Source organism: Gouania willdenowi, chromosome 13, assembly GCF_900634775.1.
Source record: "Gouania willdenowi chromosome 13, fGouWil2.1, whole genome shotgun sequence".
Lineage (NCBI taxonomy): Eukaryota > Metazoa > Chordata > Actinopteri > Blenniiformes > Gobiesocidae > Gouania > Gouania willdenowi.
Window position 1 is genome coordinate 2,159,536 of NC_041056.1, and position 16,965 is coordinate 2,176,500.

The 16,965-nt window shown below is 37.8% G+C and overlaps 1 protein-coding gene across 1 annotated transcript; it reads left to right on the top strand.

The window, feature by feature from the left end:
• The first annotated feature begins 1,080 nt into the window (after window positions 1-1,080).
• LOC114474460 (synaptosomal-associated protein 25) lies at window positions 1,081-16,758 on the top strand. The gene is made up of 8 exons (XM_028464794.1): window positions 1,081-1,200; window positions 3,608-3,741; window positions 4,700-4,741; window positions 4,891-4,939; window positions 5,073-5,184; window positions 9,056-9,196; window positions 12,028-12,172; window positions 16,410-16,758. Exons 2-8 carry the CDS (start codon window positions 3,661-3,663, stop codon window positions 16,473-16,475), a joined length of 636 nt encoding a protein of 211 aa, XP_028320595.1. The 5' UTR covers window positions 1,081-1,200; window positions 3,608-3,660; the 3' UTR covers window positions 16,476-16,758.
• Window positions 16,759-16,965: the final 207 nt, after the last annotated feature.

Here is a 16,965-nt window from a genome sequence, read left to right on the forward strand (position 1 = left end):
TTAAAAAATAAATGTTTTTTGTATGATTCAATGATTTTTTATATATTTTTATGTTTATTAGATGTGAGTGAGATGTCCTGGAAACGTTAAATGGACATGAAATGACTCTTTACTGTTTCATTCATTTATTCATTCATCGTTCCTGTTAAGTTTGATCTATTCAAATGATCCATTGTCTCTTAAACCAGGGGTTCTCAACCTTGGTGCCAGGACCCCATTTGGAATTGAGAAATAATGGGAGGGGGTTGCCAAGCATTTTTTAAACAATTTGAATAATCATAAATTGCAGACAAATTAACAAAACAGCATCAAAAATGCACACAGTGACTTAAAAAACACAAAACAATAATTAAATAAGAAAAAACATATTTCATGTTTTGTTTTGCCAATTTTACCACATTTACCATTTGTCATGCCCATTATTTACCAGTTTAAACTAATATTTTTTTGTCTGTTTTTGTCCACTCTAATTTTCAATTTTTAACCAATTTCTGTGGTTTTTAAAATCCCATTTCACCACCTTTTCCGCCATTTTTGGTTTGAACCCATTTTCTTTCTGATTAAAACAAAGATTTACATTTTTAAGATGACTGTAATAATAGTAAACTTCCTGCCACTTCTACATGTCATTCTTATTTTTGCCAATTTAACCACATTTATGATTTTTTTATGCCCATATTTTGCTACTTTAAACTGATTTTCCCACAGTTTGCAACTTTATACCAATTTCTGTAAGTTTTTAAAAATCCAATTTCTCCATCTTTTCCAACATTTTTGGTCACTTTGCACCCATTTTATTTGTGATTAAAACAAGGATTTCCATCTTTAAGATGACTATAATAATAATAATAATAATAATAATAATAATAATAAATGTTCCTGGATAACAGTGGATATTATTCAGATAAATAAATAAATGTGGTTATCACAGATTCATAGAACAATGGACCATTAAAGGCTTTTTAACTCGTGACTTTCAAATTAAGGCTGATTGTTAATGAAGTGAACAAATGAATATTCACTTAATTAAAGTGGAGGGGCGGAGCTTCAACAGGTGGGCGTGTTCACTCACAGACAGACATCAGCTCCTCACTGAGATAACAGACCGTTTACCCACAGGTTACCACCTCACAGACCGTTAACAGACGGTTAACAGACGGTTAACAGACGCTTAGAGACCAGGACTGACCGGATGAACAGGTGAGTGCACGCGCTCCTTTGTTCTTTTATTCTGACACAAAACAAAAAAAGTATTTTACTGTGAAAGGACGTGATTACAGAGACACGCACTTCTTTAAAGCTGCTTTTCTTACAGAAAATATAAATTATTTAAAAATGTGTGTGTGTGTGTGTGTGTGTGCGTGTGTGTGTGTGTGTGTGTGTGTGTGTGTGTGTGTGTGTGTGTGTGTGTGTGTGTGTGTGTGTGTGTGTGTGTGTGTGTGTGTGCGTGCGTGCGTGCGTGCGTGCGTGTGTGTGTGTGTGTGTGTATTCAGGCTCCGATTGTAAACTTTCTCATCATACTAAATTAAACATTAACTTTTTGCCACAAACAACGTTTACAAAACGTATTTGATTTTTTTAAATGTTAATTTTGACCAGATTTACAGCAATATTTGTGAAATTTTTGTTTGTTTGTGTTAAATCTAAATGTTGATATTAAATTTAAATATTACATCTAAATTTAAATGTTAAATCAAAGTATAAAGCTTAGATATTAAATGTAAATGTTAAATTCAAATTTAAATATTTAATCAAAATATAAAGCTTAGATATTAAATCTAAATGTTAAATCCAAATTTAAATATTAAATCAAAATATAAAGCTTAGATATTAAATCTAAATGTTAAATAAAAATGTTAAATCTAAATGGTGAATGTGTATATTAGCTAAATATTTAGTTTCATCCGTGACATTTAGATTTAGATTTAATATTTAAAATGCAGTTATCAGTACAGCAGAGCAAGTTCTCAACAATAAGAAAAACAGCTTCTGTGCTTTTAATTTGAAGGGTATTTATTACAAATGCATGTAAGTAGTAAACTTATTTTATCTTTTGAGTTATTTTTTGTTTTGTTTTTAAACCTGGCTGTCCATATCATCTATTGATTATTCTGTAGTTGTATAATATAAAATTAATGTTATTCCTCATTAGTGAATCATTTCCACTCTAGCAATATTATTTTCTGCCTTAAAGAAGAGTTTGAACAGTTTTTGGTCATAAAGTGCTGCTAAAACATGTGCTTGAATATAAAAAGAATCCAACTAAGGTGATTCTTCTTGAGTTTCAGAATCGAGGAGCTTCTCGATTCTCTTTTATTTAGCTGCTGTCGGCCAGTGTTCAGCAGTAATTAAGATCTAATGACTGTAAAAAGCAGCTGATCTGATTAGAAAAGGATGTAAACAGCAGCTGATTTAATTAGAAAAGGATGTAAACAGGAGCAGATATGATTAGAAAAGATGAAAACTGAACAAAAGCACGCCAGGCCCCGAGCAGGATGCTCAACGCCCACGTTTCAATGTGTTGACACTGAGCATTTATACTGGATAAAGACATTTTGTGTATTTTTGTTTGCGATTTTTCATGTTTTTCTATATGTTTAAAACTTTTTTCAGGAAAGTTACTTTGATCTTCTGACATGTTTCAACAGTAAACTGCTAATTGCTTTGATGTGTTAGGTGATCAAAGTAAATTTCCTGAAAAAAGTGGAATTTTTTAGGTTTTTCTATATATTTGTATCTATATTGGAGACATTTTGTGTATTTTTGTTGCTATTTTGTAAGTTTTCTGTCATTTTGTAAATGTTTCTATATGTTAAGGTTTTCTTTTATGCAGACAAACTTTTCAAGAAATTTATTTTGATCTTTGATGTTTGAACTGTCAACTGCCAGTCTTCGTCAAGAGGCGTCTGCTGATCGCTTTGATGAGAGAGGGACTTTCTTCTTTGGAGAACATCGGGCGACATGGGGCGTGGCCAACCTGACAGAATTGCTGTTTGCCACGCCCAGAAAGAACTCATAAGGACACATCAAAGCGATCAACAGATGCCTCTGAGGAAGACTGTCAGTTGACAGTTGAAACATGTCAGTAGATTAAAATAAATATCCTGAAAAAAGCTTGTCTGAATAAAAGTAAACCATAAAATAGAATTAAAAAAGAAAACAAAATGAACTTGCTGGAATTATTACGTTTATCTTTAATTTTGTGTGTTTGTTGGAGATGTTTTGTGTGTTTTTGTTACCATTTTGTAAATTTTGTCATTCTGTATGTTTGTTGGAGACGTTTTGTGTATTTCTGTTGACATTTTGTAAGTTTTTCTAAATTTTAAGGTTTTCTTTTTTTCAGAAAACACTTTCTTTTTCTGACATGTTTCGACTGTCAACTGCTGATCACTTTGATGTGTCGAGATCAAAATACATTTCCTGAAAAAAGTTTGTCTGAATAATAGCAAACCTTAACATAGTCAAAAAGAAGACAAAATTAATTTGCTGGAATATATTCATTTAGTATCTTTGTTTGAGACATTTTGTGTATTTTTGTACGTTTTCTGTCATTTTGCACGTCTGCTGTAAACCATTATAAATAATGACATCACTTTCACTCCTATAGGTTCCCTTTCCACCTGATGCTGCAGTCTGCCTGAACACACACACACACACACAATGGCCAACCCACATGTCGACCCCCCGGTGCTGACGGAGCAGGAGGAGCTACAAAGGAGAGCCAATCAGGTCACAGATGAGGTACGTCTTTCAGAACTTTGTTTATTTAATTTTTTTCAACCTTTTCTCTACTTTCTTTTTTAACACAAATGTGTGTTTATTGTTATATTAATGCTGACATCAGACCAGTTTATTTCAAACACAATGATAAAGACTTACAACTGATTTATGAACAAGAACAACCAATTCCTTTAAGGACACCTGCCTTACCTGGTTACCATGGAAACAGCTGGTTTCCTAGCACACACACACACACACGCATGCCCTGAGCCTGAGAGGTTACTACAGGTCAAAGCATATATGTCACCTCATTATAATCTCTGTGGGGAGGTGATATGCACACACACACACACACACACACACACACACACACACACACACACACACACACACACACACACACACACACACACACACACACACACACACACACACACACACACACACACACACACACACCCTGCTGTGCTCAGAGTAAACAAAAAACCTGCTGTAGAAAGTCATAATATAAATTGGAAACCAGTGAACGCAAAGCATTTATCCATCCAACCAATCATCCATCCACCTATTTCTCCATCTATCCATCCATTTATCCATCCATCCACCTATGATTCATACTGATCATATTGATCATATTGATCTTGTGCAATAAAACATTTTGTTGTTATTTGTAGATCTGTACATTCAAGCTGCTATCTGTGTAGTTATCTGTACATATTATTGTGTCATATTTAAATTTTCTATTGTTTTTGCTGTGTTTTTATATTTATTTTCTTCTCTCACTGGCACCTTGGAGTTGTACTCAAATTTTGTTGTACCCTGTACAAGGACAATAAAAGGATATTCTATTCTATTCTATTCTATTCATCCATCCAACTATCTATCCATCCAACCAATCAATCATCCATCCACTTATTTATCCATCCATCCATCCATCCATCCATCCATCCATCCAATCGTTCTATGTTCTGTGTTCCAGTCCCTAGAGAGCACAAGGCGGATGGTGCAACTCCTTGAGGAGGTAAATGTTTCATTTCAACATTATTGTGGTTAGCTTAGCCTTAGCACGTAGTGGCGCAGGCTGAGCAGGGTCAAAGGTCAAATGATTATCTGCTGTTTTAAAGCATGCGTTTAATAACTTTTTTCTTCTTCTGTTGGTTGTTGGTGCAGAGTAAAGACGTTGGGATAAAAACTGTGGTGATGTTGGATGAACAAGGAGGTACTGATTTATTAGATGTGTTTCTACAAAGTTCTACCAACGTGACTGATGTTTACAGACAAAACACAGCACGCTGTACAGTTACCGCATATATACACTGCATGTACAACATCTGTACTTTTTTGACTCTCAGAGCAGCTGGAGAGAATCGAGGAAGGTTTGGATCAGATCAACTCTGACATGAAGGAGGCTGAGAAGAATCTGACTGACCTGGGAAAATGCTGTGGCCTCTGCTCCTGTGACAAGTGCGACTTCAACTCTTTAGCTTCTGCGGTCATCACTGTGTTTGAGCTTCTCTCACCGTGATGATGACGAGGGTTTAATCATAAAGACTGAAACACTAGACGAGATGAAGATCAACAAAAACTACTAGGGTTGAAGTTAGAGTTAGAGAGTTACAGAGTTATAGAGTTACAGAGTTACATAGTTATAGAGTTATAGAGTTATAGAGTTATAGAGTTACAGAGTTACAGAGTTATAGAGTTACAGAGTTACATAGTTATAGAGTTAGAGAGTTAGAGAGTTACAGAGTTAGAGAGTTAAAGAGTTAGAGAGTTACAGAGTTACAGAGTTATAGAGTTACAGAGTTACATAGTTATAGAGTTATAGAGTTAGAGAGTTACAGAGTTACAGAGTAACAGAGTTACAGAGTTATAGAGTTAGAGAGTTAGAGAGTTAGAGAGTTACAGAGTTACAGAGTTATAGAGTTACAGAGTTAGAGAGTTATAGAGTTACAGAGTTAGAGAGTTACAGAGTTAGAGAGTTACAGAGTTATAGAGTTACAGAGTTACACAGTTATAGAGTTACAGAGTTACATAGTTATAGAGTTATAGAGTTACAGAGTTAGAGTTATAGAGTTACAGAGTTACAGAGTTACAGAGTTACAGAGTTAGAGAGTTACATAGTTACAGAGTTATAGAGTTACAGAGTTAGAGAGTTAGAGAGTTACAGAGTTAGAGAGTTACAGAGTTAGAGAGTTATAGAGTTACAGAGTTAGAGAGTTACAGAGTTACAGAGTTACAGTTACACAGTTACAGAGTTACAGAGTTACAGAGTTAGAGAGTTAGAGAGTTAGAGAGTTAGAGAGTTACAGAGTTACATAGTTATAGAGTTAGAGAGTTAGAGAGTTACAGAGTTAGAGAGTTAAAGAGTTAGAGAGTTACAGAGTTACAGAGTTATAGAGTTACAGAGTTACATAGTTATAGAGTTATAGAGTTAGAGAGTTACATAGTTACAGAGTTAGAGAGTTACAGAGTTAGAGAGTTACAGAGTTACAGAGTAACAGAGTTACAGAGTTATAGAGTTAGAGAGTTATAGAGTTAGAGAGTTACAGAGTTACAGAGTTATAGAGTTACAGAGTTAGAGAGTTATAGAGTTACAGAGTTAGAGAGTTACAGAGTTAGAGAGTTACAGAGTTATAGAGTTACAGAGTTACAGAGTTATAGAGTTACAGAGTTACATAGTTATAGAGTTATAGAGTTACAGAGTTAGAGTTATAGAGTTACAGAGTTACAGAGTTACAGAGTTAGAGAGTTACAGAGTTACAGAGTTATAGAGTTACAGAGTTAGAGAGTTAGAGAGTTACAGAGTTACAGAGTTACAGAGTTAGAGAGTTATAGAGTTACAGAGTTAGAGAGTTACAGAGTTACAGAGTTACAGTTACAGAGTTCCAGAGTTACAGAGTTAGAGAGTTAGAGAGTTAGAGAGTTAGAGAGTTAGAGAGTTACAGAGTTACAGAGTTATAGAGTTACACAGTTACACAGTTACACAGTTACAGAGTTACAGAGTTATAGAGTTAGATAGCTACAGAGTTACAGAGTTATAGAGTTACAGATTTATAGAGTTTGATAGTTACACAGTTACAGAGTTACAGAGTTACAGAGTTACAGAGTTACACAGTTACACAGTTACAGAGTTACAGAGTTACGGAGTTAGAGAGTTACAGAGTTACAGAGTTATAGAGTTACAGAGTTATAGAGTTACAGAGTTATAGAGTTAGATAGTTACAGTTACAGAGTTAGACAGTTATAGAGTTACAGAGTTACAGAGTTACACAGTTACAGAGTTACACAGTTACAGAGTTACAGAGTTACAGAGTTAGATAGTTACAGAGTTAGAAAGTTACAGAGTTAGAGTTAGAAAGTTACAGAGTTACAGAGTTATAGAGTTAGATAGTTACAGAGTTACAGAATTACAGAGTTATAGAGTTACAGAGTTAGAGTTAGATAGTTATAGAGTTATAAAGTTAGAGAGTAATTGAGTTACAGAGTTACAGAGTTAGTTATAGAGTTACAGAGTTACAGAGTTACAGAGTTACAGAGTTATAGAGTTACAGAGTTACAGAGTTATAGAGTTATAGAGTTACAGAGTTACAGAATTATAGAGTTACAGAGTTCTAGAGTTACAGAGTTAGATAGTTACAGAGTTACAAAGTTATAGAGTTACAGAGTTACAGAGTTACAGATTATAGAGTCACAGAGTTAGAGAGTTAGAGTTAGAGTTACAGAGTTACAGAGTTACAGAGTTACAGAGTTAGAGTTAGAGAGTTAGAGAGTTAGAGTTACAAAGTTACAGAGTTAGAGTTAGAGAGTTATAGACTTATTAAGTTAGAGAGTTACAGAGTTATAGAGTTACAGAGTTACAGAGTTAGATAGTTATAGAGTTACAGAGTTACAGAGTTACAGAGTTACAGAGTTACAGAGTTAGAAAGTTACAGAGTTACAGAGTTATAGAGTTACAGAGTTATAGAGTTACAGAGTTATAGAGTTACAGAGTTACAGAGTTATAGAGTTATAGAGTTATAGAGTTACAGAGTTAGAGTTAGATAGTTATAGAGTTATAAAGTTAGAGAGTTATTGAGTTACAGAGTTACAGAGTTACAGTTATAGAGTTACAGAGTTACAGAGTTATAGAGTTACAGAGTTACAGAGTTATAGAGTTACAGAGTTAGATAGTTACAGAGTTACAGAGTTATAGAGTTACAGAGTTACAGAGTTAGAGTTAGAGAGTTAGAGAGTTAGAGAGTTAGAGAGTTAGAGTTACAGAGTTATAGAGTTACAGAGTTACAGAGTTATAGAGTTAGAGTTAGATAGTTATAGAGTTATAAAGTTAGAGAGTTATTGAGTTACAGAGTTACAGAGTTACAGTTATAGAGTTACAGAGTTACAGAGTTATAGAGTTACAGAGTTACAGAGTTATAGAGTTATAGAGTTACAGAGTTACAGAGTTATAGAGTTACAGAGTTACAGAGTTACAGATTATAGAGTCACAGAGTTAGAGAGTTAGAGAGTTAGAGTTACAGAGTTACAGAGTTAGAGTTAGAGAGTTAGAGAGTTAGAGTTACAGAAATACAGAGTAACAGAGTTAGAGAGTTACAGTTATTTCCCTTATTTTCAAATCCAAAACTCGACAGGTATGAACTAAGGAACTGTAAATAAGTAACTATAACTACTTATTCTGTGTAGTTTTACGGCGGTTGGCAACCAAGGAAAGGAGCATTACCGCCCAGTAACTGTAACTATTGTAACTAAGTAACTGTAACTAAGTAATTGTAACTGTAACTATGTAACTAAGTAGTTGTAACTCACTAACTGTAACTAAGTACCTAACTATGCAACTGTAACTATGTAACTGAGTCATTGTAACTGTAACAAAGTAACAAAGTGAATGTAACTGTAACATAACTAAGTAAAGGTAACAATGTATCGTAACTATGTAACTGTAATGTAAGTGTAAATGTAACTGTAACTAAGTAACTGATGGTGACAAACATCAAAGGTAAGCATTTTCCTCTGCTGGCTCCTGATTGGCTGCTGACAAACATCAAAGGACCGTCAGCCATTACTGTGAGAAAGTGGATAGAAAATGAATGGGAAAATAATATTATTTTATTCACTATTCACTATTTACATCACTATTGTCTTCTTCTAACTGCCCTTCAAACTAAAAGCATTTTCCGTCCATGAAAATCCCTGAGACCCATTAAAAATGAGCCTTCGACTCTTTTTGGGTCCTGACCCACCAGTTGAAAAGCCCTGGTTCAGACCACAGGTCCTCATTGAACACAGAGCACAGGTGTGGGCGTGTCACGGTCAGACTCTGACTCTCTCTGTGCAGGTTGAAAGAGTTCGAGGAGGGCGGAGCCTACAAAGCCGTTTGGGGTGGAGCCTCAGGACAGGACGGGCCAGTGTCCAATCAGCCGTCACGAGTTCTGGACGAGAGGGAGCAGATGATCATGAGCGGGGGACACATACGGAGGTTACACGCACTCACGCATACGCACGCACGCATACGCACGCACACATACGCATGCACGCATACGCACGCACAATATGGCAACAAAAAAAGAACAAAAAAACACAAAACAGTTGATTACCCTGAGACAGAGAATACACACACAAAAATGTGCCAAATGATTATAAACACACAAAATTACAGCAAAATTACACTAAATGACAGATAAAATATACAAAATTACAACAAAAACACACAATAATGACTTAAAAATACCAAAACTGCAACAAAAAAAACCAATCAGAATACACAAAAATATACAAAATGACGGGTTATATACACACAATTATAGCAGAAACACACAATATGGCAACAAAAAAAACTGACTGCACAAAATGACAAAAAAAATACACAAAACGATTGGTCACGCTGAGACAGAGAACACACACACACACGCACACACACACACACACACACACACACACACACACACACACACACACACACACACACACACACACACACACACACACACACACACACACACACAGGTGGATGATTGGTTGGATGGATAAATGCTTTGCGTTCACTGGTTTCTAATTTATATTATGACTTTCTACAGCAGGTTTTTTGTTTACTCTGAGCACAGCAGGGTGTGTGTCTGTGTGTGTGTGTGTGTGTGTGTGTCTGTGTGTGGGTGTGTGTGTGTGTGTGTGTGTGTTTGCTCTCCTTTACAACACACTGACATACGATATTAGCATCAGTCATTCAGACATCTGAGCAAACACACACACGCTACACAATACACAACAATTATTGCATTGTCTGCTTAATTGCGTGTGTGTGTGTGTGTCTCCTATATATTTGTTTATTTTTATTTATTTATTCAGTTTATTTCCGACATGGTTGCATTCACAGTTTTCTTTTTCTCTTTTTTTTTTTTTTTTTTTTGTACATGCCAAAAAAGGAGATGAGAGAAGCAGGTTGCTTATCCGAGTCCCGTCCCCTATTTTGAACACAGAAAATATACATCAGAGCTCGTCTCTCTGGTCAAACATTCTTTGGTTCTGAACACAATTTTTTTTTGTCCTTTTTTGTGTAGGATTTATTCTCATCTGTTGTCAGTGTTGTCTTCTTCTTTTTTTTAAATTCTTCCTCTCCATCATTGTTCGTGTCGTCCTTCTTCCCCATAGATTTCATTCCCAGACGTTGTTTGTGTTCCTCCAGTTCAAAAGAAAAGTTCATTTTCTTTCTCGTTGATGTGTTGATCTCGTATTCTTGCAAAAATGTCTTCCGAGTTTTTTCTTTATATCTAGCCAAGTTTGCAGCTTGTTTTGTCTCTACATCAAGGTTATTCCAGCTGGTAATAGCTCTGTTGACAGTGCTGTATTTTCCAATGTTAGATTTAACCCTTTCTTGTATAAACACATTATTATGTCTTATTTCATAAGCAGTGTGTTTGTATGTGAAACGTTTTTGTATTTGATATGGGAGTGTTTTTAGTGATGCCCTATATGCGAGAATTTGTGTTTTGTAGTGTATTATTTCTTGCAGTTTTAGGTATTTGGCCTTTTCAAATAGTTCATTTGTGTGTGTGTTGTGTGGTGCTTTATATAGAATTCTAATTGCTTTTTTTTGTAGTTTAAATAAAGGTTCAAGATACGTTTTGTAGGTGTTTCCCCAGATTTCTGAGCAGTAATTTAAATGTGACCCAACAAGGGAAGAATAGATTGTCTTCAGTTATGTGGTATGTAGTATTTGTTGTAATTTCCATAGGATGAAGCTGCTTTTGACAACTTTGTTTTTAACTACTTGTGTGTGTTTTTTCCAGGTCAGGGTCTCATCTATCCACACTCCTAGTGCTCTATATTCTTTTACTTGTTCAATTATATTCATAATAATAATAATAATAATAATAATGCATCAGTTTTATATAGTGCTTTATCATAGACACTCAAAGTCGCTTTACAGAATTAAGGCATTATTCTTTCACTCCACACTTAGTGGTGGTAAACTACTATTGTAGCCACAGCTGCCCTGGGGCAGACTGACGGAAGCGAGGCTGCCATAGTGCGCCATCGGCCCCTCCGACCACCACCAACACTCACTCACACACTACATTCATGTCTAGTTTCATTGTAATATTTTCTGTTATTTTTTTTTATTTCCAAAGCTGATGAATTTTGTTTTGCTGACGTTTAGGGCTAGTTTATTTACATTGAGCCATTTTTGGATTTTTGATTGTTCCTCATTCGTCGTTTCTATTAGAGTTTTAATGTCTTTACCTGAACATAGGATGGTTGTGTCGTCCGCAAACAGCGTTAGTTTAAGGCAATTTGAGACTTTGAAAATGTCGTTTATTTATAGAATGAACAGTTTTGGCCCTAAAATCGAACCCTGTGGTACACCACATTGTATGGTTTGGCATATTGATATGTTTTGTTCAAAGTCCACATATTGTCTCCTATTTCTCATGTAACTTTTAACCCAGTTTAGGGCGTTGTGCCTAATGCCGTAGTTTTGAAGTTTTTTTTTCCAGAATATCATGATTTATTGTGTCAAATGCTTTTTTAAGGTCCAAAAAAATGCCGAATACAAATAAATTATTTTCTAATGCATCTCTTATATTTTCCGTGGTATCAGTTATAGCCATTGCTGTTGAACGTCCCTTTCTGAACCCATATTGGCCTTCGTGTAATATATTATTCTCTTCTATGAATTTGTCCAGCCTTTTCATGAACAGTTTTTCTAGAATTTTCGATAATTGCGGTAATATTGAAATAGGTCGATAGTTGGTGAAATCTCGTTTGTCTCCACTCTTGTGGATCAGTCTGATTTTTGCGATTATATCTCAGGGTGACCAATGATGCTCGTGAGGATGAGATGGAGGAGAACCTGAGTCATGTGAACAGCATCACGAGGAACCTGAAGAACATGGCGCTGGACATGAGCAACGAGATCGACTCACAGAACGAACTGATCAAACGTGCTGGAGAAAAAGTAGGACACGTACACACACACACACACACACACACACACACACACACACACACACACACACACACACACACACACACACACACACACACACACACACACACACACACACACACTTTTAATCTGAGGTCAGAAACATCTGATCCACTCGTCTGAAATTATAATAATAATAATAATAATAATAATACATTTTATTTAAAAGCGCTTTTCGAGACACTCAAAGACACTTTACAGCATAAAAACAACAAGAAAATATGACAGAGAAAAGAAGAGAGTGAGTGGGTGGGTGGTTTAAATATTGAAGGCTGAGTGAAACAGGTGAGTTTTCAGTAGTGATTTGAAGGATGGAGGTCGGTGCAGTTGCGGATGTGGCTTGGTAGGGAATTCCATAGGGTGGTGGCAGCTACAGAGAAAGCTCTGTCACCCCAGGTTCTGTGCTTGGTCCTGGGGACAGTGAGGAGGTTTGCATCTGAGGAGCGGAGGCTGCGGGAGGGGGTATAGGGGTGGAGCAGATCTGTGAGGTAGGATGGGCCTGATTATGAAGGGCTTTATAGGTGAGAAGGAGGAGTTTGAATTTGATGCGCTGAGGAACGGGGAGCCAGTGGAGGTTTTGGAGGACAGCGGTGATGTGGTCACGGGAGCGGGTGTGGGTGAGGAGGCGGGCAGCTGCGTTTTGGATGTATTGGAGTTTATTTAGGAGTGTGGAGGTTGTACCAAAGAGGAGCTATTGCAGTAGTCAAGGCGGGATGTGATAAAGGCGTGAATTAGGGTTTCAGCGGCGGGGAAGGAAAGTGAAGGACGGAGACGAGAGATGTTTTTGAGGTGGAAAAAAGCGGTTTCCATGATTTGTTTGATGTGGTGGTTGAAGGAAAGATTGTTATCAAAAATAATACCAAGGTTACGGCACTCAGAGGCGGGACACAGGGTAGAGTTATCAATGGTGAGGTGAAAGTCAGAGGCTGTTTGGGTGAGGGAGTTTGGACCGATGAGGAGTATGTCTGATTTGTTACTGTTTAAGATTAGGAAGTTTTCTTGGAGCCATGTTTTGATAACAGAAAGACAGTTTGAGAGTGTGGAGTGGGTTTCATGGGTGATAGACTTGGTGGAGATGTATAATTGGACGTCGTTGGCGTAACAGTGAAAACGGAGAACATGACGACGAATGATTTGACCGAGGGGGAGGAGGTAGATGGTGAAGAGGAGAGGACCAAGCACAGAGCCCTGGGGGACTCCTTGGGACAGGGGGGCAGTGGAGGAGGAGCAGTTGTTGATGAAGATAAATTGTTTTCTGTTAGTGAGGTGGGACTGTAACCAGGTGAGGGCATCGCCAGTGATATTGAGGAGAGATTTTAAGCGGGAAAGTAGGATGGAGTGGTTGATGGTGTCGAAAGCAGCAGTGAGATCAAGAAGAACAAGAATTGAGAGTAGGCCGGAGTCAGATGAGAGGAGGAGGTCGTTGGTCACTTTGAGGAAGGTGTTTCAGTGCTGTGTTTGGTGCGGAATCCAGATTGGAATTGTTTGAAAAGGTGATTATTGTTGAGATGGGATGTGATTTGTGAGGCAACAACACGTTCCAGGACTTTTGACAGGAAGGGGAGGCTGGAGATGGGTCGGAAGTTGCTCATGATGTCAGGGTTGAGACCAGGTTTTTTGATGATGGTGTTTACGGCAGCCAATTTCAGTGATGAAGGGACAGAGGGAAAGGTGAGGGAGGAGTTGATGATTTTTGAGATGAGATGGGAGATGGTGGGGAAACAGTGCTTAACAAAGGTGGATGGGACAGGATCAAGTACGCAGGTGGAGGTTTTCATGGTGGAGAGGATTTTTAACAGTTCAACTGGGTGGACAGGTGTGAATTTGGAAAGAGAAGAGTGGTGAGAGGGGCGGAGGCAGGTGAGGAGTGGGCGGTGGTGAGAGAAATATTTAAGGAATTGTAGAGGGTGTTAATTTTTGATTGGAAGAATGATAGGAAAGAGTTGCATTTGTCTGTGTTAAATGAGTGGGAAATGATGTCACAGGGTTTGAGGAGTTTGTTGATGGTGGAGAAGAGAGTCTTTTGGTTATTGGAACTGTTGTGGATAAGGTTGGAATAGTAGTCAGAGCGGGTGGTGTTGAGGGCAGTTTTATATAGTTGAAGGTGATCAGAGTAGGCTAGGAGATGGACTGTTAAACCATTTTTTTTTGTGGAGACGTTCAAGTTGGCGTTTGTGGGTTTTTAGTTCTGAGGTCGGGGGTGTACCAGGGGGCGGTGTGTGTAAATGAGACTGATTTGGTTTTGGAGGGGGCAAGTTGGTCGAGGCAGGAGGAGAGGCAATTATTATAATGATTAACAAGGTCCGTGGGGTCGTCAGAGAGAGGGGGGGGGCAGACAGCAGGTTAAGAAGAGAAGTGTAAAAATCATGAGGAGAGATGGATTTCAGGTTTCTAAAACAAATGGTTCGCTCGTCCTTGGGGTGGAGGGTGGGGAGGTGGAGGTCCATGGTGATAGATAGATGATCTGAGATGTAGAGGTCAGTACTGGAGAGTTGCTGGATGGTGAGACCGGTGGAGCAGACTAGATCTAGGGTGTGACCATGGGTGTGTGTGGGGAAGTTGACTTGCTGAGTGAAGTTGTGGCAGTCCAGTAGAGCAAGAAATTCAGAGGCATGGGGGCAGTTGATGTTGTCCAGATGGAAGTTGAAATCACCGAGGAGGAGAATGGAAGGCGAGATGGGTGAGAGCTGTGTGATAAAATCAGATAAATTGGGGAAAAAAGATGGGTTGGGTTTAGGAGGGCGGTAAATGACTGCGATGACGAGGGGGGAAGGACCGGGGAGTTTGAAGGTGATGTGTTCGAATGACTGAAAGGATGTTGTGGATATGGTGCTGATGTGGAGGGCTTTTTTGTGGACTGAGGCTACGCCACCGCCCCGGCCAGTGAGACGGGGCTGTTCACTGTAAGTGTAACCAGGGGGGGTGGCTTGGTTTAGTGAGAAATAGTCTGGAGGTTTATGCCAGGTTTCAGTGATGCAGAGAAAGTCCAGGTTATTGTCAGTTATGAATTTGTGTAGGATGGGTGCTTTATTAAGTGAACTGGTGCTAAGGAGAGCCAGTTTCAGTATTTGCAGCGTTGAGGGTGGCTGTGAGGAACGAGGGAAGGGACGGAGGATGGAATTGGGCCGTTTGATACTTTAGTGTCATTTTTGTAGGGTTTAGGGGTTTGCAACCTGCGGCTCTGGAGCCTCATGTGGCTCTGTGACTCTTTTGCAATGGCTCCCTATAGTTTAAAAAAATAAAATCATGAATTGTTATTTCTTACAGAATGTATTGGTGATTAATGACATTAACTTCAAATACAATTATGATAAAACCATTTGTTAACCTAAAAATAAATCCTGTTGTGCAATGACAGCCACCTTCCAACTCCATCTCCTCCAACCTCTACAGTCCATCAACTTTCCTGTGGCTAACCTTAAGTTGTAAATCCCTGGTAAGAAACTAAACTAACAAAAAGATTATTCTGGAAGAAAATAAAAATGTATGTGTGGGGAAAGAACTGTCAACATGGCGGGTTAATATGCATGCTTGATATGTTGCAAGAAATTAGCAATTAGCATGTGTTGACTGACATGATCATGTGTTATTTTTTGTACATAAATACATTAACTCAAAAAAAAAAATCTTGTTTACATAACATTATTTGATATAGTTTTAACTATATACTATTGAGAGAAAAGGTTGCAGACCCCTGGTTTGGGGGCCTGGCTGTGATTATGGACTGAATGGGAAAGGTGTGAGCAGAGGGATGTAGTAACGGGTGGAGCCTGTCGGCGGAGCTGTGACAGGAGGAGGTGCTTTGGTGGGGCACAGTAGAGTAAGGTGAAGGAGACGGTGTGTGTTTTGTAAATAGTCAATCACGTGGGAAATGCTGGACGGCGTGCTGAAGATTGGCTGTTAAAATACTACTGTTAAATTGATTCTCTACTCTGAGCTCCTCGCTCTCTCTAAGGCTGCTGGTTCTATAGAACAGGGTTTATGATCACAGCCCATGATCTCACTGCAGTAGACTTCAGTACGCAGAAGAAGAAGAAGAATTAATTTAAATGTTATTTAAATGTTACTCGTTGGGTTGAGATATTATGTTTGTTGTTTTGTGTGTGATTTGTGTGTTTGTTGTTCATTCTTTCAATCAATAACAAATTAATGACTGCAAATTTATTTACAGTTTATGATTTTATTCACATCTTATTATTTCTTACAGGTGGAGCTCAACGTGTCCCGTATCGGTGTTGCCAACCAGAAAGCAACAAACCTGATGAAACGATAGATAATCCTAGAACAGATACCATCACACACCTTCACTTTCTGACACTAAATAATAGAACACAACAAAGACACAATGATGACGACAACAACACAGAAAACAGCTCAAGAAACACACAAAACAACAGCAAAAACACACAATAATGACCCAAAAAAGACAACAAAATACACAAAACGATTACACAAACACCCTAAGGCCATGGTTCTTTCCTGTCTTAATGTTCCAAACAGTCATTATTCTTGTCTGTGACGCTTAGATCATTAAATCTCATGTGATTAAAGCTGTTCATGTTTGTATTTTTCATTCTTTCTCACAGATTGTAACACATAGAGCAACTCACTGTGGAGCAATTGTAACATTTAACACCACAAACGCAACTCTGTCTGTGAGAAGCGCTACATAAATAAAGTTTACTTACTTACTGCAAAGATACAAAAACGACAACAGGAATACAGAAAACCACGCAAAACAACAACATGAACACACAAAATGA

What these genes read in the sequence shown, in the direction of transcription:
- LOC114474460 (XM_028464794.1), top strand. Translation starts at nt 3,661, where the DNA reads ATGGCCAACCCACATGTCGACCCCCCGGTGCTGACGGAGCAGGAGGAG. An exon ending in CCAATCAGGTCACAGATGAG is followed by an intron (nt 3,742 to 4,699) that starts GTACGTCTTTCA and finishes TCTGTGTTCCAG; the next exon opens with TCCCTAGAGAGCACAAGGCG. An exon ending in GGCCTCTGCTCCTGTGACAA is followed by an intron (nt 5,185 to 9,055) that starts GTGCGACTTCAA and finishes CTCTCTGTGCAG; the next exon opens with GTTGAAAGAGTTCGAGGAGG.